Source organism: Diplodia seriata, assembly GCF_021436955.1.
Source record: "Diplodia seriata strain FDS-637 chromosome Unknown scaffold_9, whole genome shotgun sequence".
In the NCBI taxonomy this organism is placed as follows: Eukaryota; Fungi; Ascomycota; class Dothideomycetes; order Botryosphaeriales; family Botryosphaeriaceae; genus Diplodia; species Diplodia seriata.
In genome coordinates this window covers 1,760,563-1,785,734 of record NW_027117316.1, presented here as the reverse complement: position 1 = coordinate 1,785,734, position 25,172 = coordinate 1,760,563, and the positions used below count along the sequence as shown (strand labels likewise).

At 57.3% G+C, this 25,172-nt stretch overlaps 7 protein-coding genes across 7 annotated transcripts; 4 read left to right on the top strand and 3 right to left on the bottom strand.

Annotated features, from left to right (window-relative positions):
- Positions 1-384: 384 nt before the first annotated feature.
- On the top strand, positions 385-3,198 carry SLS55_008972 (uncharacterized protein; the record flags this gene model as incomplete). Its single annotated transcript, XM_066780377.1, has 1 exon — positions 385-3,198. The coding sequence occupies one exon, from the start codon at positions 385-387 to the stop codon at positions 3,196-3,198; it is 2,814 nt and encodes a 937-aa protein (XP_066629606.1).
- Positions 3,199-5,741: 2,543 nt separating this feature from the next.
- Positions 5,742-6,891, bottom strand: SLS55_008971 (uncharacterized protein; the record flags this gene model as incomplete). The annotated part of the gene is made up of 3 exons (XM_066780376.1): positions 5,742-6,183; positions 6,241-6,674; positions 6,775-6,891. The coding sequence occupies 3 exons, from the start codon at positions 6,889-6,891 to the stop codon at positions 5,742-5,744; spliced, it is 993 nt and encodes a 330-aa protein (XP_066629605.1).
- A 2,648-nt stretch (positions 6,892-9,539) lies between these two features.
- On the bottom strand, positions 9,540-11,257 carry SLS55_008970 (uncharacterized protein; the record flags this gene model as incomplete). The annotated part of the gene is made up of 4 exons (XM_066780375.1): positions 9,540-10,082; positions 10,137-10,880; positions 11,128-11,190; positions 11,249-11,257. 4 exons carry the CDS (start codon positions 11,255-11,257, stop codon positions 9,540-9,542), a joined length of 1,359 nt encoding a protein of 452 aa, XP_066629604.1.
- Positions 11,258-12,291: 1,034 nt separating this feature from the next.
- On the bottom strand, positions 12,292-14,622 carry TIM50 (mitochondrial inner membrane protein required for protein import; the record flags this gene model as incomplete). The annotated part of the gene is made up of 3 exons (XM_066780374.1): positions 12,292-12,899; positions 12,943-14,055; positions 14,463-14,622. 3 exons carry the CDS (start codon positions 14,620-14,622, stop codon positions 12,292-12,294), a joined length of 1,881 nt encoding a protein of 626 aa, XP_066629603.1.
- Positions 14,623-14,637: 15 nt separating this feature from the next.
- On the top strand, positions 14,638-18,289 carry SLS55_008968 (uncharacterized protein; the record flags this gene model as incomplete). Its single annotated transcript, XM_066780373.1, has 4 exons — positions 14,638-15,480; positions 15,531-17,621; positions 18,055-18,087; positions 18,287-18,289. The coding sequence occupies 4 exons, from the start codon at positions 14,638-14,640 to the stop codon at positions 18,287-18,289; spliced, it is 2,970 nt and encodes a 989-aa protein (XP_066629602.1).
- Positions 18,290-18,773: 484 nt separating this feature from the next.
- On the top strand, positions 18,774-20,346 carry SLS55_008967 (uncharacterized protein; the record flags this gene model as incomplete). The annotated part of the gene is made up of 3 exons (XM_066780372.1): positions 18,774-19,219; positions 19,294-20,145; positions 20,202-20,346. The coding sequence occupies 3 exons, from the start codon at positions 18,774-18,776 to the stop codon at positions 20,344-20,346; spliced, it is 1,443 nt and encodes a 480-aa protein (XP_066629601.1).
- A 1,119-nt stretch (positions 20,347-21,465) lies between these two features.
- SLS55_008966 (uncharacterized protein) lies at positions 21,466-24,325 on the top strand (the record flags this gene model as incomplete). The annotated part of the gene is made up of 5 exons (XM_066780371.1): positions 21,466-21,720; positions 21,777-21,996; positions 22,056-22,828; positions 23,050-23,165; positions 23,239-24,325. The coding sequence occupies 5 exons, from the start codon at positions 21,466-21,468 to the stop codon at positions 24,323-24,325; spliced, it is 2,451 nt and encodes an 816-aa protein (XP_066629600.1).
- Positions 24,326-25,172: the final 847 nt, after the last annotated feature.

Below are 25,172 nucleotides of genomic sequence, written 5' to 3'. Positions count from 1 at the left end.
CCGTGCGGCCATCTGCTTCATTGGGTCCCGCGCGAATCGTGCGTCAGCCCAGCACGTTCAGGGCAAGCTGCTGGCGGTGACTCTTTTCGCGGGCCTGCATGGCTGCTTACAAAAGCGCCACGGCGGGCTGACTCTGCGCCGCCTTTATCAGATGCTACAGCCCTCCGCCCAACAGTCACAGACACCGCCTCTGCCCGTAAACGCCGTCTCCTAGCGCCGACTAGCCGTGAGCTTGAGTGGCGGTTATCAGTGGAGGAGGGGACGCTCCGCTTGCGCTTTTCGCCCATTCCGCCCATCTTATCTTCTCCACACTGTGCCCATCGCTTCTCTTCTCGCGACTCTCTGCCGCCGCGTCACCACCCCGCCGGGCTCCATGTGAAGACCATGTCGGCCGACTCCAGCACCATGGACCAGCTGCTCCATGCCCACAGCAATGGCTCCGCCGACCGCATCTCCAAGCCCTCGCCGCCCACCCACAGCCATAGCATCAGCAGCGCCAGCGGCAGCGCTGCTCTGAATCCTCGCTCGTGCGTTACGTGCCGCCGCCGCAAAGTCAAGTGCGACAAGAAGCACCCGTGCACCAACTGCTCCAAAGCCCGTATCGAATGCATCTTCCCCGCTCCGGGTCGCGCCCCGCGCAAGGCTCGCAAGCCGCCCGACGCCGAGCTCCTCGACCGCCTGCGCAAGCTGGAGGGCATGGTCAAGACGCTTGGAGGCGCTACCGTGGAAGATGGCAACGCGCAGCCTGCCGAGGAAGACGAGACGCCGGAACCGCCGAAAGAAGCGAGGCGCGAACCGAAGGTGTTTGTGGGCATGAAACCGCCGCACAACCCTGATAGCGAAGAGTGCGCCAAGTACAGATACCTGCCGCCCGAGGACAAGACAATCGCCGGGCTCGAAACGAGGTTTGGTAGGCTGGTGGTGGACGAAGGCAGGAGTCGGTACATCAACAGCAGCTTCTGGGCTAGCTTGAACAACGAGGTAAATCGCATTGTCGCGCAAGAACTAGGCGTGTCCGGTTACTCACTCTCGGCGCTCGAACAGGTTGAAGACATCAAAGAGCTTCTCACGCACGACAGCGACGAAGATGAAGACCAGGCTTCGCCCGAGTCGTTCACCTCGACCGCCCATCAAGGATTCCTCTTCGGCTACAGCTCGACTAACGTCGACATGCTGGCCTTGCACCCTTCCGAACAACATGCCCTTCGACTTTGGGCTCTTTTCAAGGAAAATGTGGATCCGCTGGTCAAAGTTCTGCACATTCCCACCATCGAGCCCAAGATCCGATCCGCCATCGAGACCAGAGATCACATCCCGCGGAGTATGGAGGCCCTTCTTTTCGCCATCTATTACGCCGTAATCACAAGTACGTCTGAGGATGACTGTGAAGATTTCTTCCACGACAGCAAGACGAACCTGCTTTCCAAGTTTCGGTTCGGGTTGGAGCAAGGGCTTGCACGTGCCAATTTCCTCCAGACAGATGAGTTCATGGTTCTGCAGGCATTCGTCATCTTCTTGATCTGCCTGCGCCGCAACGAGCCTGCTCGGATGATATGGACTTTGACAGGCTTGGTTGTGCGCATGGCCCAGACTCTTGGAATCCACCGCGACGGTTCCCACTTCGGCCTGTCCCCGTTCGAGATTGAGGTACGCCGCCGTCTTTGGTGGCAGGTCTGCATCCTCGACGCCCGAGCCAGCGAAGATCACGGCTGCGATCCCACCATTGTCGAGGCTTCATTTGACACGCAGATTCCGTTGAATGTGAATGACGTAGACTTGTATCCGTCCATGACCGAATTCCCCGAGGAGCGTACCGGATGTACCGAGATGACTTTCTGCCTGGTTAGATTCGAGGTTGCCAACGTCTACAGACGAATCCAATACGTGCCACCGGGCCCCGTAAGATGCAACCGCTTCCTCTCATCCGTCTCGCTGGAGCAGAAGGAGCGCTGGATTACCGAGGTCCACTCCAAGATTGAAGAAAAGTACTTGAAGGATTGTGACATGACGATTCCGCTCTTCTGGGTCATCGCCACGGTGTCCCGTCTAATCATGTCGAAAATGTGGCTCATGATCTACCACCCCTACCAGCGCCTTGATGGCGGCGCATCTCTTCCGCAAGAGACGAAAGATAAGCTCTTCGTCACATCACTCGAGAATGTCGAGTACAGCATCCTCCTGGAGACGGAGGAGCGCACGCAGAAATGGGGATGGCTCTTTAGGACCTATGTCCAATGGCATGCCATTGCCTTCCTGCTGTCAGAGCTCTGCCATCGGACCCAAGGAGAGCTCGTTGCACGTGCTTGGCGAGCAGTGGAAGCCACTGCAGCGCGGCGCTGGAATGATCTAAGCAGTGACCAGAGGAAGGGCTGCCTGTGGCGCCCTCTGCGCAAACTCGTCGCACGAGCTCGCACTGCCCGCGAGGCCGAACTTGCCAAGGAACGACAGGAGACGATGCAGGCCGAGGCAAGGGCCCGGCAAAGTTTTCCAGATGTGTCGGGGCAAACGCTCGGCCTGGATATGTTGCCGCAAATAGCCGCTGCCCAACAGCAACAGCAGGCCCAGGCCATGGGTGGATCCCTTTTCGACGGCAGTTTCGATTTCTCTACCCCCACATCTCAGCCGCTTGGTATGGATTTCTCTGCAGCCTTAACATCCCCTCAGGTCTTCATGACGCCAAGCGGACCGCGATCGCTGCAAACACAGATCGCAGGCGGGGATCTTGTCTCGCCAACTAGTCAATTCCTTGCTGAGACTCGATCTCCACCACAGCCTCACAATTCCCCATCTCAAGTACATGACTCCATGACTTCCCTTGACTGGCTTCTGAAATCCTCACCCGAGCCCATTGATGGGACCGATGGCGTGCCAGGCCTCAGCAACGGCAACAGCGGTAACACTTCGTCCAATTCCATATCCAACTCAGGCACCGGAACTGGCAACACGCCCAATGGAGTGTACAGCTTTGGAAGCGTCAACACGTCAAACGCGCCCAACGGAGCGGCGTCGACGCGCAATAACAGTGCCAGCACTGTATCTCCCGGCACGGGCGATTCGGAAGGCATGAATTGGGCCAATTGGGACGACTTGGTTGCCCAGTATGGCATGGACGTCGATCCAGTGCAAGGCCTTGGTGGAGATCGCCGCGACATGGAGCAGTTGTTCGTTCCCGTACGAGGGTTTGAGACGTGGTACTGAGCCTTCTACAACGATTGGATCTTTTCGAAACGCTTGCCGGATGTTCTTATGCCCGGCTTACCGACTGCTTGGGTGCACGCGCACATTTTCTTCGTGTTCACCCTTGGTTTTTCCGCAATCGCCCTCCGCTATTTCTACGTCTGATACATTTGTGTTGAGGGAAGCGTCGCGTCACTGTTTATACCCACTTTCTCTGTGCATCCTTTTGACTTACTCTTGTGGCGCATGGCTCTGTCACTCCCGGCTCGCGGATACGTTCCGCGTCTCTTGGCTCCTGGATGGGTTACCCTCCCCTACTCTGGCGTCGTACGTTATACGCGTCTGTAACGGTATCTTCCTACATTTTTTGAAACACACTCCACTTCTCACGAACCATGGAAACGGTTGATTTACTCGGCGCATGTATATAAAGGGGTCTTTTCTTCCCCCTGAAAAGGAGTAAAAAGAGGATATGGAAAAATCAAACATGATATAATGCAACTGGAAATTTTGGTCCTGGATCATCGGTGCTGTCTCGTTCCGAGTCGTCGACATGTATCCTGAAATCAACAGAAATCATTTCTAGACACAAGGCCTAAGCTGTCTCCCTACTACTATATAAACCACACTGTAGCATATCTCTTTTCCTGAGTTCTGTTAAGGCCGTAACTCTCGTTTACAAGCAAAGCGGGATCGTCCTTTTTTTTTTTTTTTGGCGAAGCGGAGAATTACGCGCTCGCGCGCTCTTACGATAGCGAGCGAGCTGGTAGGCACATCACTTTGTGCACGTTCGCGCACATACACGGTCAGACGCCGGCGATCCGGCAAATAGAGAGGGGGGAGGGAGAATGCCGTTTTTCTTACTGCGTGCGTGCGTCTTGTTTGGCGCTCGTGCCGTGGTCTGTTTGGCTGGACTGTGCTTCCCTTCCCGCCGCACACTCCCCCTCGTTGTTTCACAACCCAATCTGCATATATTGTGTATGCAAGTGATAGATGAGAAAAGTAGTTGGTTTTAATTTACAACAAACGTCACACGCCGGGGATGATGTGTAGCAGCTATAGTCGGGGAAGTGGTCATGTTTGAACGTGCCCCAATTCCTTTTTCTCTTCTTCTAAGAACGCCCATAGACCGCGGGTCCACGTAATCGTTCCATTACTATCTGCATCAACTAACTCGGGTGGATGAGTCAACGAACGATGAAAGAAAAAGGGGAGAAGCGGAAGGCGGAGTAAGTGACCGCGCTACTAGAGCCGGCCACTAGGACAGTTGCAACCGAAAGCGACAGAACGGCGGATACCGAGAGCACTGAACCATTACTACTGCGCCTATACTATCGTATCACGCCATGCGGTCTTTTTCGCCATCACTGCTCTCCTTTCTCACTTTTCTTCCAGGCTTCACGACGCGCGTAGGAAAAAGAACGGTCCGGACCATTTCCGAGGAAACCAAGCCAAGGATCAATCCTTTGTTTCGAAAAATCTATGCTTGCTGACCGGTACTGTACGTCGATTCAGTAGCACCGGGAAAGCCAGAATCCACGGCTCACTCCGTTCTCTCTCCTCTTCCGCGTCGGAGGCGTGACAGAGAACGAAAGACGAAAGCAATCCATCACACAACCCCCATCATGCAGCAGTTGAACAAAGGAAATCCAAAAAGCAGAGCCAAATCCATCCACTACCTGCAAAGTATGTAGTGTACTACCCTGCATCACCCGAAATGAACGAACGAACGACACCCACCCACACCATCCCCTCCTTCCCTCTTCGGGTGGGGCGAGGAGGATGAAAAGGGGAATGAACTGGCGCCACCACCGCCACCACCGCCGCCGCCCCGCCATACACGCGCCCACCCCTTTGGCTATATAGTTGGTCGAAGCTCGTACTAGCAACTTGGTGGCGGTGGCGCGCGCGCGTAATCATCGGTAGGACATCCTGTAGCGTTGTACCGGACGTTTTGATCGATAACGAAAAGTACCGTGATAGAAAAGGCGTTGTTGAAGGATGGCTTGCGTTGGTGGCTTGGCTTGAATTGGTCTAGTGCGTGTGTTCAAGGGGAAGAGAGGGAGATGATTCCAGTTACACCATTGCGGGCAAATGAAACGGTAGTTGGCCGAGAGGATTGGGGTACTTCCGTGGGGTGAGGCGTAATTGAGCGGAGGGGTCTACGTTAGTTTGCTAGGAGATGCATTGCATATCGGTTGTTGCTAGATTGGACGAACATGTCATCACGAGCAATGCGGGCCAAGAGAGATTTTGTAGCAAAGGAACATCATGACGCTTTACGTTAAGATCTATGAAAAAGTTTGGAGGTATCAACAAGGAAGAAGAGGAAAAAGGAGATCTGGTATAGTTCAAAAAGGGTCCCGTTTTAGGACTCCCTCCTCAGTCATACAAGAGACGAAATGAAAGAATAAAAGGGATCTCTCGGATCAAAGCTCATTGATTCCCTTTGCCAGCTGCTACAGCATCACATCAAGCCGCTCTTAGACATTACCAATTAGCTTGGTTGTTTTGAAACAGCAAAGAACGCCCACAACCACATTCGCTGGTGCATCAGAATGCGCTTAGAGAGCGAAGAAAGCAGCACCCATGGCGGCGGCGGCACCGAAGACGCCGCTGGCCTTGAGGACGCCGGCAGCGCCGGTGTAGAGAGGGTTGCTGGGGGTGGAGGCGGGGGTGCCAGCGGCACCGGTGGTGGAGGAGCCAAGGGCGGGCTTGCTGTACGAGACGGTGGTGTTGGACATGGTGCCGTAGGGGGGGTTGGGGTTGCCAACGACGCCCTGGACCGAGGAAGAGGTGGGGACCGGAGCAGAGACCGAGGCGGAGGCCGAGGCGGAGCAGGACTTGCAGTCAGTCACAACCGAGGTGTAGACGGGCTTGGTGACAGTGCAGCCGCCGGGGCAGTCGGTGATGGTCAGAGTGGTGGGCTTGGTCACGGTGTAGGTCTTGCCGTTGTGGGTCAGCTCGGTGGCGTACGGGCAGAAGGTGGTGTAAGCAGTGACGATCCTATTATCATATTGTTAGACCAGGTTTGGAGACGAAGGTGAGTTCGGGGTGTCTTACTCAGTGACGTAAGAAGCGTTGCCAGAGGCGGTGGGGGTGACGACCGAGGCAGCGGCGCTGGAAGCAACGGCGCTGGAGGCAGCAACAGACTCAACCTTGACCGAGGCGGCGGAAGAGGCGGCGGCGGAAGAGGCAGCAGCCGAGGAGCTGGCGGCCTTCTTGGTGTTGGAGATGCCGAACTGGGTGGTGTACTGGTAGGCACCGTTGGCGTCGATGACGAGCTTGATGCCGTAGCCGGTGTCGCCGTTGGAGTCCTCGAGGTCGGCGGCGGGGTACCACTCGTACGAGCCGTCGTTCTCAGTGCCAGCGACAATGGTCTGGATGGGAACGGCGTTGGTGGAGGGACCCTTCAGCAGGATGAGGGTGACGGTGCCACCAGCGTAGGGCGTGGCGGCATCCCACTTGATGTCGTAGCGCTCGCCGGCGGGAATGATCTGAGCGCGGGGGTCAGCAAGAGGCTCGGTCTCAACCGTTGTTCCTTCGCGCCGGCAGTGCCAACGCCGGAAAACAACACAGGACGGGAGCGGCACGTACATCACCGAGACCGGGAAGGCGGACAGCGTTGGCGGTGGGGCCGTCGTCGGCGCGGACAAGGGCAGCAAGGCCGGCCGTGAAGAGGGCGAAGAGCGAGAAGTCGTTGGCGGCAACCATTTTGACGGGTGAAGAGTTTGTGGTTTTGGGTTGTTGGGTGGAAAAGACAGTGAATGACAGTAATTGGAAAAAAGAGTGACTGGCTACAGCGAGTGAAGGCTGTGCGTTGGTGGGTGAGCGGTTGCGTGCAAAGAGCGGCTGGAGCTGTGTCGAGGGTCCGGGGCAGGCGCACTTTTATGAGCCTGGTCTCACGAAGGATTCACGACAACGGACGAGCAGTAGAAAATAGAAGTGCGCTTGCGGCAGGCTAGGCTCGTCGCAGCGGGCAAATACGAAGCTAAGGCGGCAGGGGAGGGCATCGTGGCGGCGGAGACGGTCGTCCGTGCAGCGGCAGTGGTGATAATTGGCGAGTGTACTGATGGCCAGCTGTGTAGGCGGGGACGTGACTCGGCCACCCAATGGCGCTGCGTGCGCGCGGGTGTCGCGAGCCCGTGAGCTGGGAAATGAGATGATCCGGATAGAGCCGATGGCCGGCTTCCCAATCTTACCCGTGGCTTGCGGCGGCATGGCGGAGATTGACGGCGGGGCTGGCGCGCAGCGGCGAGCTGGTGGAGAGGCAGCGCCTACGAGCGCGTTGACGTGGACGAGTCGCCCGCGAGGACTCTGGACCGGGCCATGGGCTGGAGGCTGAATATTGGAGCTCGTCTCAGGCAGCTCGTATGCAGGAACAGGAGTGGCAGCAGCAGGGGTGACATCAACCGCCGCCAAGCTCTCACTGAGGGAAGGCCCGTTTCTCCAGCGTGGGGCCAGCCCAACCCGGCGTCTATCCGCACTGCACCCAACCAACACTGCCACTGCCACCCCAATCGCTCCAGCCGCATCACTACATCCAGAGCATCAAGCCCTCTGTTTCTTCACCGGCGCACGCCCGCACCCACGCCCCACGCCTCGCCCCTCGCCCTCGCAGCAGCACCGGAGATCAAACGGGAGCCCGGGCCCTGGGCGTATCGGACGAGATGAGGGCCCAACTGCCGCCTAAGCACAGCTGCTCTCTTGTCTATCACGTCTCTCGTCGCGAGAGTAGAGCCTTGGCGGTGCATCGTGCGTTTGCGGTGCCTTGCGTTTTGCACGCGAGCTCATGTCGCTCGCCATGTCGCTTGGCCGGCCATGTGCTGTGCCACGGTGCGGAGAATCTGCATGGTTTAGCGCAGGGAGCAGAAACGCCGACGGTTGGTTCCTGCAGCGGGCGCAGGGCTGATCAACTTTATCCGCAGGGCAGGAACACACCTACCTAGGCAGTGCCTAATGACTCGCAACCCGAGCACCGTGTCCATGCGTTCCATTCTGCCGTTCCGCAGCCAATGCTCTCCTGCAGCGCCGCTGATACGACATACGACGCTCTATTCTATTGTATTGTATTAGCATCGCGGCTAAGACGGAGATTTGCGCGAGGCGTATGACGCTGACGGCGTTGCCGAGCGGCGAGAGCGCGTCGGCACGCACGAGTAGCTCGGCAACGCGACACTTTAGTCCGCGTTTTCGGCTTCTGCAAGACCGACGAACCCCCTATTCACTACGCGCGCAAACACGGCCCGGCGCGGGCGAGCAGCAGTCCTTACGTGGAGACGGTGCCGCTAGCCGTACTGCCTGCATGATGCGATGCATGCGAGAACATTGCAAGTCCGTCGCCGACTTGAAACCTCCCGCCGCCGGTTCATGCTTTTTGTTGCTGATCCCCTAGGTGTGCGCGGGCCCGACGACGGCTTCTGGTAAGGCTGTGGTGCTGCGACTAAGAAGAACCCGTTGATCGCACCGTCGATTATGATATCGGCGGCGCATTCTTCCTGGTCCTCGGCGCCCAGGAGATCGGCTCTCTTGCACGGCCGTCTTTCCATGAATAGCCTTTCTGCAATGCAAAACACCCAGCCTTATTGACAGGCGGTGTGACACTGGCATCCATGCCCCCGCCTCCAGCCTGAATCAGGGCGGGATGCTCTTCGATTCTGGAAGCCCGGGCTGAGCTCGGCTATTGCTTTTCGAGTGAAACTATCCTGTCGTGGGCATGGGCACCAAGAAACTCGTGCTCGTGTTTGGAAATTGTGGAAAAGGCAAAACGCCAGCTATATCGGCCGATGCAACCCTTAACACACGCCTCGCCGTCGTAAGTTATGTCGAAACTCCCCATGTCGCAGTGATTGAAGCGAATGCCCCGACGTACATGCGCGTTTTGAAACTATACAAACGCGTCCAGGTAAACGTAAGTTGGGTGCAAGTTACCTACGAGGGAAGGCTGCATCTTTGAATGAGCACTCTTAGGCCACAAGTCAAAATCGTCGGATCGTGGGATGAACGAATAAGAGGTTGGACCGGTATCCTATTGAACGGGAAGACGGATATATCAAAGCTGATCAAATACACGTGTTATATGCTGCATAATGCCATACTCATCATCGGACGGGCCGAAAGTGCTAGTAACTCATACTCCACTGAAAGATTCGAGAGCCAGATGAGAGGAAAAAAGGGAAAAGCCGACATTCGCGAGAACGAGCAATGCCGGGGACCAGAGGAAGCCGCCCATGAATCATGCCCGACTCCAGAAAGACAATGCACCATGACTCCGTATTACATCAGCCCTACCCCCGTTGCCCTGCCTTTTTTGTCTTCCATCTCCACCCACACGATCGTTCCCCGGACTCTTCATCCTCGACTTAGGATCCAGGGGTTCCGTTTGCCGCCTCAGCAATCCCGTTCAGAGCTCCGGAGAAAGAACCACCAGAGTCCCTCGATGGCGTCTCCATGCCCCCCATACCACTGCCCATACTAGCATTCATTCCACCGCCCATACCCATGTTAGGGGTCGCGCTGCCAGCCATACCAGCGCCCGTCATGCTGTGGGTGGGGTGAGTATGCGCTGCTGCGGAAGCTGAGTGGTGAGCGCCGTGCGTGGCAAGACGCGCCGTCTCGTCCTCCTCGCCCATACCATCCACATCTGGCCAGAACCGCTCCTCAAGCCAGCAGACGTGCTCGAACAACTGCTCGCAGCGCATCATCTCTTCTTTGCCATTCGGCGAGGTGGTTGTGTTGGCTAGCTCATCTACCAAGCTGCGGCAGGCATCTACGAACTTGGAGAACGGGGCAGATGTCCAGTTAGGGATCAGCTGCTGATGCAGCGCAACAATGTGCGGCTCGTTTGACGGAGTGGAGAGCGTGGGGGTGAAAGACGAGGCGTAGCTCCATGCGCTGCGGTAGCACTAAAGACGGAATGTAAGTACCTATCCGATGAGCTTACAGTTGAAGCGACGTACATGCTCGGTAGCCCATAGCACCACCATGCCCTCGAGCAAGCTTGCTCCGCTGCTGGTACTGCTCAGGAACAAGTCAAGGTACGCGCGAGTGATGCGATTCGGCGGTTCATCCGTCATCTGGAGGCCGAACTTGGTCGCGGTAATTTCAAAAAAGGTCATTTCGCGACGAATGTTGTTGAGAGCACTGATCAAGAGGTCCATGACACGATAGGTCTGGTGGAACTGGCTGTTCGGCACCACAGGCAGTCGCAGCTTCGCCAACATGTTGCCAATGAACCTGATATAGCCACGGGCATAGTGTGCGTCTTGCACCAGCCACTGTGTGAGGGCGGGCGCCGAGAGGGTACCGCAGCCCGCGTGGGACAGGAAGGGCTGCTGCGTCGCCGCGGTGAAGGGCCCTTGGAAGCGGTTGAGAAGGTGTGCTACGAGGGATGGGCTCTGCTGCGGGGGCGGGCCCGGGTGTGGCGCTATGGGTTGGCCTTCACGCGTGCGCTTGTTCGTGTTTGGCCCGCGGCGGTGGACCTGGAGGTTAGGATTGGGGTGAGTGCCGTTCAGGATTCCGCGGTTGGGGGTACCGTCCGGCTGCGTCATGTTCGGGTCGATAGTGGCGGGTGCGGTTTGCTGGATGTGCATGGTAGCATCGGGCGAATTGAGAAAGGCCGCGCACGACTGAAGGTGCTCAATCTGGCGCGTTGTGTTCTTCGCACGCGTGAAGCCGCAGTGCAAGCACCGCACTTTGGCGCACTGTGGTCACTTAGTCAGTATTGGAAGAGGGCAGAAAAAAAAGCGACGTTCGCGAGACAAGGTCCCACGTCGCAGTAACAGCGGGTTCAGTGAGCGCCATGACGCATGCGTTCCATCGACGCGGGCCGCGTCCAAGCTGCCGAAGTCGCCTGCTGAAGGGTGCTTTCGCGCCTACGCGGCGCTGGCGTCGAGGCCTCGTGGGTCGAGCGCTCGTCGCAAGACGGATGGAAGGAGGACAGGAACGCACTTTTGACGGCGTGGACTCGTCAGTGTATTCCTGGAACGCACGACGGATATCGGGATTTGCATGCTAGGAGGTCAGCGACGTTGCAATATGGGTGCAGAGGGCGAGGTAGGGCGGCTCTTACTCGTCCCATGGCTGTAATCCTTACCCGTTACGATACACGGCGGAGAAGGAGTGTATCTTTCGAGTCCGAAGATTAGAGGGGAAGTCAGCTTGGACACGCTAGTGAGTAAGTGAAAACTTGGCAGGCGCACGGCCACGACATTGGAAACTTCCACACGCGGCGCCTGCTCCTCACGGCGATGCACATTTCATTTGGGCGCTGGCGACCCTCAAAGCCCTGCAGAATGTACTGTACTCAATTCCCTGAAACATCCGTGTAGTTTGAATGATTCACATCTGTTGGGCGACGAGCGGGTGGTAATCGCAGAACGCGAGCCTGTCCCGCTCCTAGCAGCGACATGTCAGCAAGCGGCCACCTGCATTTGGATGACTCATCGTCCCAGCTCGGTCGGACCGCCCTATGCCCGTTCGAGCGTCAGCAGACCGGACGAGACCGGAACTGAGCGAACCGTTTCATCCGATGCGCAGTCTTCGTCAAGAACCCAATGTTAAGACATCGCTCCAACCACCGCTTATGCAGGAATGTAAATGCCCATCACCCCAGCCGCCAAGAATGGATCGTCCTCCGGGCCTCGTAGCAATTAGCCCCCGGTGCGCTTCGTCCTAGAAAATGTAGACTGGTGATGCCTGACAGCTGGGCTTGGTACCGGCAGCGACACCTGCCGTCGCCAAGCGTCAAGATTGCTGTAACTTCACCAGTCAGCCTTTACATCGCTCAAACATACGTCATCGCAGAAAGCAAAGTAAGCGTGCTGTTGTAAGAATGTTGTCCGAGTTTCTTTCAATTTTGAGCCTCTGAAATATATAATACATGGTTTACAAGAAGTTCTGCAGTCAGCGTCGCGTTACTCATCCTCCAAACTTGCAACATGTACACTTCGAGGCTCATCCTACGGCGTACCAAAATTCGAACCCCGCCGCATCATGCAAGAAATAAGAGTGGAAATTCTCAGTGCGCACCTCTGTCTTCTTTTTCCAAGCCTGGATCCAGTAATTACGCCCGTTTTTGTGTTACTCTGCTGGAGCCTGGTACTTACTGTGCTTTTATTCGGGCTTGTTGCCCAAGAACCCGAAAATACCGCTCTTCATGCTCTTCATTTGTTCTTCTTGCGCTTTCTTCTCTTCCTCCGCCATCTCCTTGAGCCATTTCTCGCCGTTCTCGCGGATTTCCTTCTCCATCATCTCGTATTGCTTCATGCCTTGCTCGCGGATCTGGTCCGAGAGCATCTTGCCCTTCGCAAAGCCTTCAGCTGCGCTCTCCTTGCCAACTATAAGGCCACCCTGAGGAGCCGTTGGCTTCATGCCCAGTGCACCCGCCAATGCGCTCATGCCGCTACGCTTGGGTTTACGCGACTGCTCCTCCTCCAGCTGCTTGTGGAAAGCATCACGAGCCTTCTGTTCACGGATCGCAAATTCGGCTGCGACGTCCTTGCCCTCAAAAGACTTAAGGGCTGTCCGCACATCAGTGATACCCATCGTCGCAACGTACTCAAGGAAGGGGACGAGAGAGACAAGGCCCCTGTCAGTCTTCTCGCCCTTCCATGCAGGAAGGATGATGGCGTTCTCGGGTTGGTTCTTAACGTGCTCTGCCTTGGTATCGATAATGATGGTCTTGCTCAGGTCACGGTTAAGGTACGAGAGGTCCTGGGAACCTGTTAGAAACAAGGCCTCTGACGGGCGGTAACTGGGATGAACTTGCCTTGACGTACTGGCCCTTCTCATACCGCGTAGCTTCTCTAAACAGAGGCCACATGACGACATGGAAAGGGTCCAATTTCCTGATGACGGGATCGCCGTTGGCCATGGGCAAGCTGGTGAAAATGACAAGCTCGTAGTATTGGCAGAGGTAGCGCAGGAAGAAATCAACACCAGGCCTCTTCGCAAACCGCCAGCCATGCTCGCGCGTCCACTCACTGTGCACAAGCAGATCCTCCAAGCTCAACACCAGAGTGAACGGCGGCGCGGGGTCGACCTGAGGGAGCAGCTTAGGGAAAACAGGCTCTGTGTAATAACCCAGAGATTTAGAGAGTCTGGCGCTCGCGCGCGCGTAGACAGCTGATGGTGACCAGCCGGAAGGAACGTCAGGATGCTGTTTTGCCTCCTCTTCAGACTCCCACTCACGGCCAAGGAACAGGCCACCAGTCGCCAATAAGACGCCACCCATGATCATCGTTATGTTCGCGTACATGTTTCTTTTTCTATCCGTAGACGTCTCATACGCGGACTTGGGAAGCTCTCCACCCTCACGGTCACCATAGCCGCCACCGGATGCTTCAGGCTCGGGTTGTTCGTACTTGGGGTCTTCAGTGACATTGGGCTTCGGCTCGGGAGCATCCTCCTTGGACGACGGGGTAGACTTGAGGAACTCCTCAGCAAAGGTGGACGGAATGCCATGCCTCAAATCGGGCAGAGGCTTTTGCGCCTGGGGAGCATCGCCGGGAGCAGTCTCGGGGGCGGTATTGGCCTCTGTCGATTGAGGGCTTTCGAATTCGGGTTGAGAGGTGGAGAAGTCGGCAGACTCCGAGGCTTTCTCTGCTGCGGGCTTGGGATTGGGCTTGCCGGGCGTGGGCGGTGATTGCGGGGTGGTGTTCTTGTCGGGTGACGCAGCAGCGTTGAACTCTCCTGTGCTCCGCGAGGACGCCTCTGTGGGCCGTTCGTTTGAACGGTCGACGTTAGGCTTGGAGGAGGGAGGATGCGTCTTCTTGGCGGGGCGAGACCTGTAGTCTTTCGCGTAGGAGCGCACGTAGGCGGCGGCGGGCGCTCTGGGAAGCGGCGCGAGCAGCGGACGAGCCGCAATCAGACGGAGGGCTGCGCGCGAGAGCATTGCCGGGGGAGCTGGACAGGTGGAAGAAGGGCGCGCCCGGAAGAAGCTGCGACGAATTGACGAGGCTGGAGTGGTGTGGATGCGCCGTGCGGGCGGTGATGATGATGCAGCCGCCGCCAGAATTTCCGCGCACCGGGCTTGGCGCCTCTGACTCGCCGGCAGGCGCATTGATCCTGCGAGCTCCCGCATGCACCTAAGCTCCAGCTGTCCTATTAACCCTCCCCACACTGCCCCTCTGCGCCCCAGCCTGAGCTTGGAGATTCTTGCTGTCTCTCCATCCGCTCTGCTCCTCCCATGCCGTCCTTGGGAGCCGTCCAGAGGGAATGCTGTCGACTTGGCTGGCGCTGATCGGGGCCGCTCCTACACCATTCGGCCGCTCCGCAGCCCTCACGCGATGCCTTCTGCTGTGGCTTCTGGGCGCCGCGCTCCTCGCGCACTGCATGACCACTGAGGCCATCGCCAATCTCAAGTAGCCTGCCCTTCCCGGCGCCGCCACGAGCACCCAGCTTACTCGAATCTGTAGACGGGAAACCGCAGACATATTCTATCATGGCTTCGACAATTACATGCAAAATGCCTTCCCTGAAGACGAGCTGCGCCCGTTGACGTGCGCTCCCCTGACCCGAGACCGTGCCAACCCCGCCCATATCGAGGTGAACGACGTGCTCGGCAACTATTCCTTGACTTTGATCGACAGCTTGTCCACGCTCGCCATCTTAGCATCTTCTCCGCTCGAGGAACACGGGGGCCGCGAGCCGCTGGAGGACTTCCAGAACGGCGTGAAGCTGTTCGTTGAGTACTACGGCGACGGCACCGATGGCCCGGCCGGGCATGGGAAAAGGGCGCGAGGGTTCGACCTGGATAGCAAAGTGCAGCTCTTTGAGACAGTCATTAGAGGGCTGGGGGGACTGCTCAGCACCCATCTTTTTGCAGTCGGCGAGTTGCCGATCCGCGGATACGAGCCTGTCTTTGTTGACACCGAAGACGGTCGGCGAGGCATCGAGTGGCCTGGCGGTTTTCTCTATGACGGCCAGTTCCTGCGTCTAGCTCATGACCTGGGCAAGAGGCTGCTCCCGGCGTTCCACACCCCGACAGGCATACCCTATCCACGCGTCAACCTTCGTTCCGGCATACCGTTTTACGCCAACTCCCCTTTGAACAACGACTCGGAACATGGACAGTGCCAGGAGAATCCAAACACCCCTCCTGAAATAACGGAGACGTGCAGTGCGGGTGCTGGCAGCCTTGTACTTGAGTTTTCCACCCTGAGCAGACTGACGGGAAACATGGAGTTTGAAAGGGTTGCAAAGCGAGCATTCTGGGAGATCTGGGCCCGCCGGAGCACTACCGGCCTCATTGGTTCGGGCATCGATGCGGAAACAGGGCACTGGGTCAGCCCATACACCGGCGTGAGTTATCACCCTCTCTCTTGAAGGAGCTCAGATACTAAAAATAGCAGATTGGGGCAGGAATCGACAGCTTCTTCGAATACGCTCTCAAATCGCACATTCTCCTTTCGGGCCTGCCTTACGATTTGGAGAACGAGCGTGCAGATTCACCAGAAGCCTTCCTTCATACATGGCAAGATGCACATGCTGGAATCAGGAGACATATTTACCGCGGCCCAATGCACCAGCACGGGCATTACCTTCAAGTGGATCTGTACACCGGCGCCATGCGGGCCTTCTGGATTGACAGCCTCAGCGCCTATTACCCTGGACTGCTAACCATGGCCGGAGAGCTGGACGAAGCGATCGAAACCCATCTCCTGTACACAGCGCTATGGACGCGCTACTCAGCCCTTCCGGAGAGATGGTCAACCGCAACTGGTAACATCGAGATGGGGCTTCGATGGTGGGGTGGCCGCCCTGAATTCATCGAGTCGACGTGGTATTTGTACCGTGCGACGAAAGATCCGTGGTATCTGCATGTGGGAGAAATGGCTTTGAGGGACATCAAGCGTAGATGCTGGACAAAATGCGGATGGGCAGGCTTGCAAGACGTGAGGACCGGTGAGAAGAGCGATCGCATGGAAAGCTTCTTCCTCGGTGAGACTGCAAAGTATCTCTTCCTCCTCTTTGATTTCGACCATCCCTTGAATCACCTTGGAAGTCCCTGGGTGTTCACGACCGAAGGCCATCCCCTCGTCATACCCGAACGACTCCGCCAAGACGAAAGCTTCCTTGATGCGCGCAGCAAGGCTGACAGACAACTGCCCGATTACGTCAATGACGCCGCCTGCCCTGTTCCCCCGGCCCATGTTCCGTTCACCATTTCCACGACGGCAGCCCGGGACGATGTTTTCCATGCGGCAAGCCTGGCACGGCTGCACTTGATGCCGGACAGGGACACTTTGGAGTCACCGCTGGTTGAATTCAATGCAGATCACCCCAGCATCTCTCTGTCGGACGTCAGATCCCCATCAAACTACACCTACTACCCTTGGACCCTTCCTCCGGAGCTGATACCGTACAATGGCACTAGCTCCAAGATGGTTGCGCGTGCAACATTTGACCTCTCGTTCCCGAACCTGCCGAACGGCATGGGGAACTCAGCTTCGCTCCAGCGTGTCGGCGGTGGTGTGCTGGTTAACTCGATGAGCGGTCTCCGTCTTGGCATGGTGCGTGAGGCCGAAGGCAGTTCGTCAAAGGACGAGCCGGGCAGCGACCATTTCAGGATCTACGCCGTTTCCAACGTGGCGTTGGGAAGAGACGAGAAAATCTTCATGTCTCGCGACGCCGTGTCAAGCTTCAACCCTGCGGATCCGTACTTCACGAGGACGCGGGACCTCACGGCTCTCGATGTCTTCGTTGATGCCCTCGAACCTCCTCCGGCCGCAGTTGCCAAAGAAACGTCGCCCGACGACCCAGACACGCTTGACGACATTCTCGAAGCTGCTCTGGCCAATGACACGCTTTCGCTCATCTCGCTCCCCGATTACATCGAAGCGGACAAGATGAACCCGTCTCTCATCAGCTCTCTCCTTCAAAACATCCAAAACATGCTAACAGACACTCTTCCCTTCGACTCGCTCTCAGCTCCTCCGCCCAATGCCCCAACCCGCGCCTCCGGCGACGGCAAGCACCAGGTGCGCCGCGTTCAGTTGTCAGCAGCGCTGTCGACCGGGCCCGGAGCCGCGCTACCACCGCCGCCATTCCCTCCTGTCGGGCGAAGGGGTAGCAGCAGCAGCAGCGACGAAGGCAAGTTCGAAGACGACGAGGGCAGCCTCCCCTGGCACACGGTCTACGTCGGCGACGAGAACTGCGACGCGCGGCTGCCGGCGGCGGTGCCGCGCGAGCACCAGATCATCGTGCTGAGGCGGGGCGGTTGCAGCTTCTCGCAGAAGCTGGCCAACGTGCCGGCGTACGCGCCGTCGTCTACGTCGCTCAAGCTGGTCATCATCGTGTCGTTTCCCGAGTTCGAGGATGGTGGTGGGGGTGCCGACAGCTTGGTTCAGCCGCTGCTGGAGGAGGAGCAGAAGCTGGCCGGGGGCGACATCCCGCGGCCGCACCCGATCCCGTTGGTCATGGTGGGCGGCGGGGAGGAGACGGTGAGGTTGTTTGAGAGGGCGGTGGGGGTGGGGATTAGGCGGAGGTGGTGGTATGAGAGTCAGGGGCTGAGGATTGGGAATTTGATCGTTGTGTGATGATAGAATGGAAGTTGGAGTTGCTTTCTTTTTCTTTTTCTCGTACATTCTTTCTCTTCTTTTTTTTTTTTTTTTGGCGGACAACGTTGGCTAGAGATATCCCTGCTTAAATGGTATCGTGTGCTTTGTTGCCGCGTGGGTTTCACCGAGGAACGGCTGGCTGTTGGTGCGTTATCTCAACAAGGCTGGACACCTCAGCTCTATGTGTCTGAGGCCGGGTGCACAACATCATCCGGACAAGGGTTTCAGCTACACCGACCTTTGATTACTAAGTGAACCGACTGCGCGGGCAGTCGAAGCACATGTGAGGATGTAGCTGCGAGATTTGAGACGGTAGCAATACGTGCAGATGCAGGATGCACTAACCCACGTAAGTAGTGAGACGGATGTGGAAAGTTGCAATCACTTTGATTGTTGTACTGAAACCGACGAAGACAGAGCATGATGGCGGGAGGTGGATTGAAATGGGATGGCCCCTGTTCGACAGAGAGGGAAAGATAGACAGCGCTCATCAGGTCGGTCAGCATGTGTGACATTACTGATGAGCATCGGAAGTGACAATGGTGAAGTAAGCGAGGGTCAGGCTTGCGGGAAGTGGGCGTGCGCGGGCCGGAGGGAGGGCGCATCGGGCGACGATGATTCCCGAGGCAAGCACCACCAGGGTAGGAGGTGGGGTCTCTGGAGCTCGCCCCTGCTTTCGACAAGGGCCGCAGCCGATCACCACAACGTCAAGCACACTATTGCTGTCGCTCAATTGTTAATCTCGGCAGTTGCCCAGGAAGGCATCCGAACTTGCCATCTCAGCCGTCCCGCCGTTATAAAGCATCGTGCCTGCCTGCTGTTGTCGCTTCGAGCAGACCTCGGCCTTTTGCGCAAATTCGGGTAGCTACTGTCCGCAAAGGATCGCCCAGCTCTTCGTACCTGCATCATCGCCGTAAGTGGGACCAACCCTCGGATGAGGCAATAATGCTCGCGAGCAGTACTCTGCAAACTGCGAGGGTCAATGGCTGACACAGCGCTGGCTTCGAGCTGCAGCCTACCTACCCCGCCCCCGCCATGTCGTCCTTCACAATCCCTCTCCTCATCAACGGCAAGGACGCCACCACGTCCAAAACCTTCGCCGTCCACTCGCCCGCCGCACACAAGGACCTGTGGTCCTGCAGCTCCGCCTCATCCAGCGACGTCGATGCCGCCCTCCAAGCTGCGAAAGACGCCTTCCCCGCCTGGTCCAAGACCAAGCCCGCCGCCCGCCGCAACATCCTGCTGAAGGCTGCCGACGTGCTGGAACAACATGGGGAAGAATTCAGGGAGCACATGACCCAGGAGACGGGCGCTGTCGCCATGTTCACTGGCCTCAACATCACCCTCGCCGCCGAGCTCATCCGGGACGTCGCCGGCAGGGTCGGCGCAATCATGGGCGCCATTCCCGCGACCCAGGACGATGAGACTACCGCTCTGGTGTTCAAGGAACCCTTTGGCGTGATTCTGGGCATTGCCCCTTGGTACGTAATACTTTGCGCCTTTTGCCGACCCTTGCGGCGCAGGTTGGAATTGAGGCTAAATCGTTGCGCTGCAGGAACTCACCTTACATTTTGGGTATCCGCTCCGTCCTCTACGCCATAGCTGCTGGCAACACCACAGTCCTCAAGGGCTCCGAGCTCAGCCCTCGCTGCTACCACAACATCGGTCGCGTCTTCACCGAGGCAGGCCTGCCCACCGGCGTCTTGAACGTCCTGTATACCACTCGGGACGATTCTCCCGCCGTCACGACCCAATTGATCAATTCGCCCGTCATCAAGAAGGTCAACTTCACTGGTAGCACGGCCATCGGCTCCATCATTGCCGCAACCGCTGGCAAGGCGCTGAAGCCATGCCTCATGGAGCTGGGCGGCAAGGCCTCGGCCATCGTCCTCGACGACGCCGACATTGAGGTTGCTGCCACCCAGTGTGCCCTCGGCGCCTTTGTGCACAGCGGCCAGGTCTGCATGTCGACGGAGCGCATCCTGGTCCACAAGGACATCATCGAGAAGTTCCGCCCCGCACTCAAGGGCTTCCTCACCCATTTTGACGCCGGTCCGGCGGGCGTCGTGATCCAGGGCGCCGCGATCGAGAAGAACAGGATGCTCGTCGAGGATGCTGTCGGTAAGGGCGCCAAGGTCGTGCACGGCGACCACAAGAGCCAGGAGAAGCACCCCGAGACGGGCGAGATCTCGGCGACGCGGTTGCGTCCTATTATCGTCGAGGGAGTCAAGGAGGATATGGATATGTATCACCAGGAGAGCTTTGGTCCCAGCGTCAGCTTGATCGAGGTCGAGAGCGAGGAGGAGGCGGTCCGGATCGCCAATGACACCGATTATGGTCTTACCAGTGCTATTTTCACAAAGGATCTTGCCCGCGCGCTGAGGGTTGCAAAGCAGATCGAGTCCGGGTAAGTTTGTTCTTGACACTGTGCCCCGAATACTTTACTGATTATTGCTCCTGCAGAGCGGTACACATCAACGGTATGAGTATCCACGACGAGCCTACGCTGCCGCACGGTGGGTACAAGAAGAGTGGTTGGGGCCGTTTCAATGCCCACTGGGGTGTTGAGGAGTTCTTGCAGACGAAGACGGTCACCTTCAAGAACTAAAAAAGTGTGAAGTCTTGTAAATAGACCACCGGGTAAGTGGGGTGCCATCTTGTGTGCAACATCTATAATATGATATCCAAAGAATCAATACTCTCTTAGCTTTCCCCTTCGATCGTCTATGGTTGCTACCAAGTCCCTCGACGGCCAGTACGTCTCTTTGTCTTCATTTGGTGTTGTGTTATCGACCGGTTGCCGCGCTCAGGTTGCCAAAGTTCTTCTTTTGTCCACGCGCCAATGATTCGGGTGAAAGATCTCATTTGGCTGCTTTCATTTACCCCACGTTGGGCACACCCGCTGAAAGAGCCCTTGTTCGTCCAACCGATTTCTCAGTTCGCGACGTACAACACTGCGGGGGATCGCCATACGACTAAGCTTTTGCAGTGTGTCTGGAAACCGCTTGCTTGTCTTTCACAATTACAGTCTTTGATTGGCCAAACTTGTCGTTCTGTCGTATTATCGACGGTGCGCTCTCTTTTCTTTGTGTCATTTTCTTCGATGCTTCCAAAGATGCCATTTTCAATATTTGGACCCATCGCTGGCCGAACTTTTACAGGCAACTCCAGCCATTGTTTCCTAATTTTTCAGCGGGCATACTTCATGGTGATGAAGATTGTGACACCGCTGTGATTATGTGCTGATTCGCGTGCGAGGCGGACATGGTGTATAGCTTCGCAGTTTTTCTCATACGAGGCCTTTGTTCAATCGTCGGCCTTTCACTTTCCAAGCGGTCGTCGACTTTCAGCGCGAACACTGTTAAGCGCACGGTCTCGAGCTTGGAGAAGCTCTTCTGAACAAATACCGAAAGCAGTAACATCTCCTGCATGCAGCTTCTGTACCGGTCGCTCGGTAGCCATGGAGCTTCAACACTGAAGACGACTTTACTGGATCTGGATGGCAACAATGGCCAGCAACACCGCCGATCCAGGTCCTCCATTGAAGCTTCGGTTGGGAGCTTTTTCCCTGGCCAATGTGAAAGATCTCATTCAAGGGAAACGAACCCTTGCCAGCGGATGACTATATCAACACCGTCCCCCAATGTCTCTGTAGACTTCAGGGAAGTTCGTTTCGGCCGTGAAGGCCGCACTTTTTCCTTTCCGTGCTTTGCTCTGTTATCCAGCTATGTTTGCTAAAGCGTCCACTCTGCTTGCCGTCGTAGCCGTTGCGCTGCAGGCGACTTCAGTCTCGGGACAAGCCTGCATCAACTTTGCCTTTGCCCCTGCGGGAACTTGCAACTCGGACCCCAATTCTGAAGATCGCCTTCGTGCCGACCTTGTCCAGGATCGAAGTGTGCCAGGCTGTGCTAACGGTGGCCTCTACACTGTGGTGGCCAAGTACAACGATCTCTCGGGAAACACGCGCTTCGTCAGCGCTGTTGTAAGCAGCCGTCGTCCAGATCGTTTGGAATCTCACATGCTGACATGTCTGGAAAGGATGTTGCTACTGTTGCTGAAGACTTTACCGGAACCATCCCGTTCAGCTTCAAGCTGGCCCAGAGCTCCATTTCTGCTGGGCCTGTGACGCTTAGTATTCTTGGGACTAACAAAGGAGGTGCCTTCACTTCCCGCGTTACCTACACCCACAAGCACACGCCGACGGTCTCATACACGACTGCTACGTCTACGCTCACGGCTTGGGTCTCGAGCACCGTCAGTAAGTATTTTGGCGAGGACTCTCTTGGTGTTTTTGGGTTGGCTGACACTTGCGTCCAGCATCAACCAGCTACCGCGATGTTAATTCCTACACGACGGTTGACCCTCCAGGGGGCACATCGACCGTCACAAGGACCGGTGTCTTGACCAGCTACCTCACCAAGCCTACGGTGACTGTTACATCTAACTTGAAGGTCGATGACCGTACTATTACCGAGATCACGACACTCCGCCAGACAATCAGCTCGGCATGTGTCAGTCCACGTCTTATAGAGATGGCTTCAGGACCAGGTGCTGCGCCATCTGGACAGAAGCTCAGGCGCAAGGATATTGAGAAGCTCCATCGCCGTGCGCAGCCAACGACGTTCGCTGTTCCTTACTGCGGCTCCACCTTCTCGACCACAATGCTGCCCATCTCCACCGTGTACCTCCAGTCACGGTCGACTATGGTCGATACAGTGACGCGCATTGCCAACAACGTCAACTGGCTGACAGTCACGGCCAACAACCCTACTACGTGGGTGGACATCACCTCCATCGTCTACCGCACCGTTACTGCCGATCAGAGGACTATCACCAGCATCTTCACGCAGCCCCGTATCACGGCGACCGAGACCTTCACCGATACATTCAGCACGACTGTCTACCCGCCCGGTAGTCCCGTGTGTAATGCCGAAGTCGTCACTCCTACGCTTCGTGTGGCGTCGTCTCTGACTGGCAGCAACCCTAGCTTCTCACTGCCATCCGCCGCGTCGGGTGCGTCCAACGTCTACAGCGGAAACCAGATGACTTTGCCGCCACCCGGTCAGACTAGTCCGGGCTTCCCAACGCTGGTCATTTCTGGCTCCACAGTCACGAACACTGCAGCTTCAGCTGGTGCTTCTGCATCCGGTGGCGGTGCTGCTGCGAGTAGCTCGGGGGCGGCGGCGGGAGGGGCAGCGGGAGGGGCGGCGGCGGGAGCCTCCTCGAGCTCCACCAGCAGCAGTGGCTCAACTCCCTCTACTTCGAAGAGCTCGTCTTCCGCCCCTTCGTCGTCAAGCACTTCGTCATCTAGCTCGTCGTCGTCAAGTTCCTCTTCGCCGAGCACCTCCTCGTCGAGCTCGTCTTCAAGCACATCCTCCAGCAGCTCTTCATCTGCTACGACCGCCACCACCGCAACTTCAGCTGCCGGTGGAAGCGCTACGCCGGCCAACGCGCCCCCTGATACTGTTTCCGGCTGCCCTAAGTTCTATACCGTCAAAAGTGGTGACAGCTGCCAGGGTGTCTTCGACGCGAACAGCATAACATTCGCGCAGTTCTACTCATGGAACCCGTCGGTCGGAAACGACTGTCAGTTTCTGCAGATCGGACTTTCCTACTGCGTGGCTGTGCCGACCACCGCTTCAACGTCCACCACTGCTACAACAGCGTCGAGCAGTTCGACCTCGAGCTCGTCCTCCTCGGCGCCAACGACGACGTCGACATCGTCTAGCAGCAGTTCTTCCACCTCGTCAACCTCGTCAACCTCGTCAACCAGCTCGTCCACGTCCTCTTCATCGTCCTCCTCCACCACCTCAAGCTCCACTTCGTCCAGCGCCGCAGCCTCCTCGTCCGCCGCAGCCCTTAGCTGCCCGGGCAGCGACGGCAAGACCTACACCGCCTCGGATGGAGCCACCTACACGATCGAGTGCGGCCAGGACCGGTACGGCGGCGACATCAACTACTTCTACAAGAAGACGCTCGAGGCCTGCGTCGACCTGTGCGAGCAAACCGCCAACTGCCGGCAGGTGTCGTTCATCATCCCGCCCTCGACGGGCGCCGACGGCACCTGCTACCTCAAGTCGTCGTCGCTCGGCACGCCCAACTCCAACGTCAACGTGTGGGGCGCGCGCAAGCTGACGGACGCTACTGGATCCAGCTCTTCCTCTTCCTCTTCGTCGTCATCGTCATCTTCTTCTTCCGGCGGTACATCCGGCACCTCATGGCCGGCGGCCACGGGGCCCATCGCGTGCCCGGGCTCGAACGGCACGGTGTACACGGTTTCGGCGACGAGCGCCAAGTTCCTGGTGCTGTGCGGCTTCGACAGCAACGGCATCGACATGGCGGACAACCCGCGCTGGGCGCAGACGAGCGCGGTGCCCGAGGAGATGGCGGGCCGGTGCGACAGCACCGCGACGTGCAAGTGGGTCACGCTGAGCGGCAACGCGGGCTACTTCAAGAGCACCGTCGGGAACACGTACGCCAACGCCAACGTCATGGGCTTGCAGAAGATTGCGGGAAGCGGGGTCACGAGCAAGATGAAGAAGAAGTCGATGAGGATCGTCAAGAAGGCGGTGGTGGGTGGGGTGTGAGTCTTTCCCTGTCTTTTTTTCTTCGTCTCTTCTTCGTTCTGGGTGACAGACGGCTGGATGGACTCGTGTTTGGGCGGTCGGGCGCGGATTTGGGTTTCGGCGCTTGGGCGTTGCTGCGAGATGATCCCGGGAGCAGCGGCTTATACCACCACTTGCCTTTTTGGGCGCCGAGGGACTGAGGAAGGAGGAGCCGGGGATGGGGGAGCTGCTGTGTGTTTTCCGCTTCGAAGCCTTTTTGGGGCTGGACGTACCTGCGTTGGGCGCTCTGATCAGCGGCGTTGGCTTGACCAGGCGTTGCCGTGGGATGGTTCGTGAGCTGGGATGTGCGGCTTCTTGACGCTTGCTTCTCTCTTCTGTTGTTTTGGTCACCTAATGGGACGGGATAGAAGGGATAGGGAAAGGAAGAAAAAAAGGGTTCTGGCTTTGGGGTTTGATTCTTTTTCGTTTTCGCTTTGGTTAGCGCACATACTGTCCTTTTTGGTCAAGAGGGGGATGATGGCCGGCGCGGAAGATGCGCATATGATACACTCGCTCATGATACGGACGGATGATGAAGAAGACGTTCCTTGGGGAGCTTTCAAGGAGTTTGGCGTTACCGGACGGCTATTGACGGTAATAATGGAGATGTTTTTGTGTACTGCCTGAATGTCAGGACAGGCGCTTCAACTACGCATACCTCGAGACTACATGATTTTGGCTTGAGCATCGGCTACTGTGAGACAATCAAACTCACCTCATCTACATGGAGCGCAAACGGATGAAAGACGAACGGACGCCGGTACGACATGGCCTGGCAGAGACCGTTGGCACCTGGGGCCAAGGGCAACACGGGCTGTACAAGTGGACC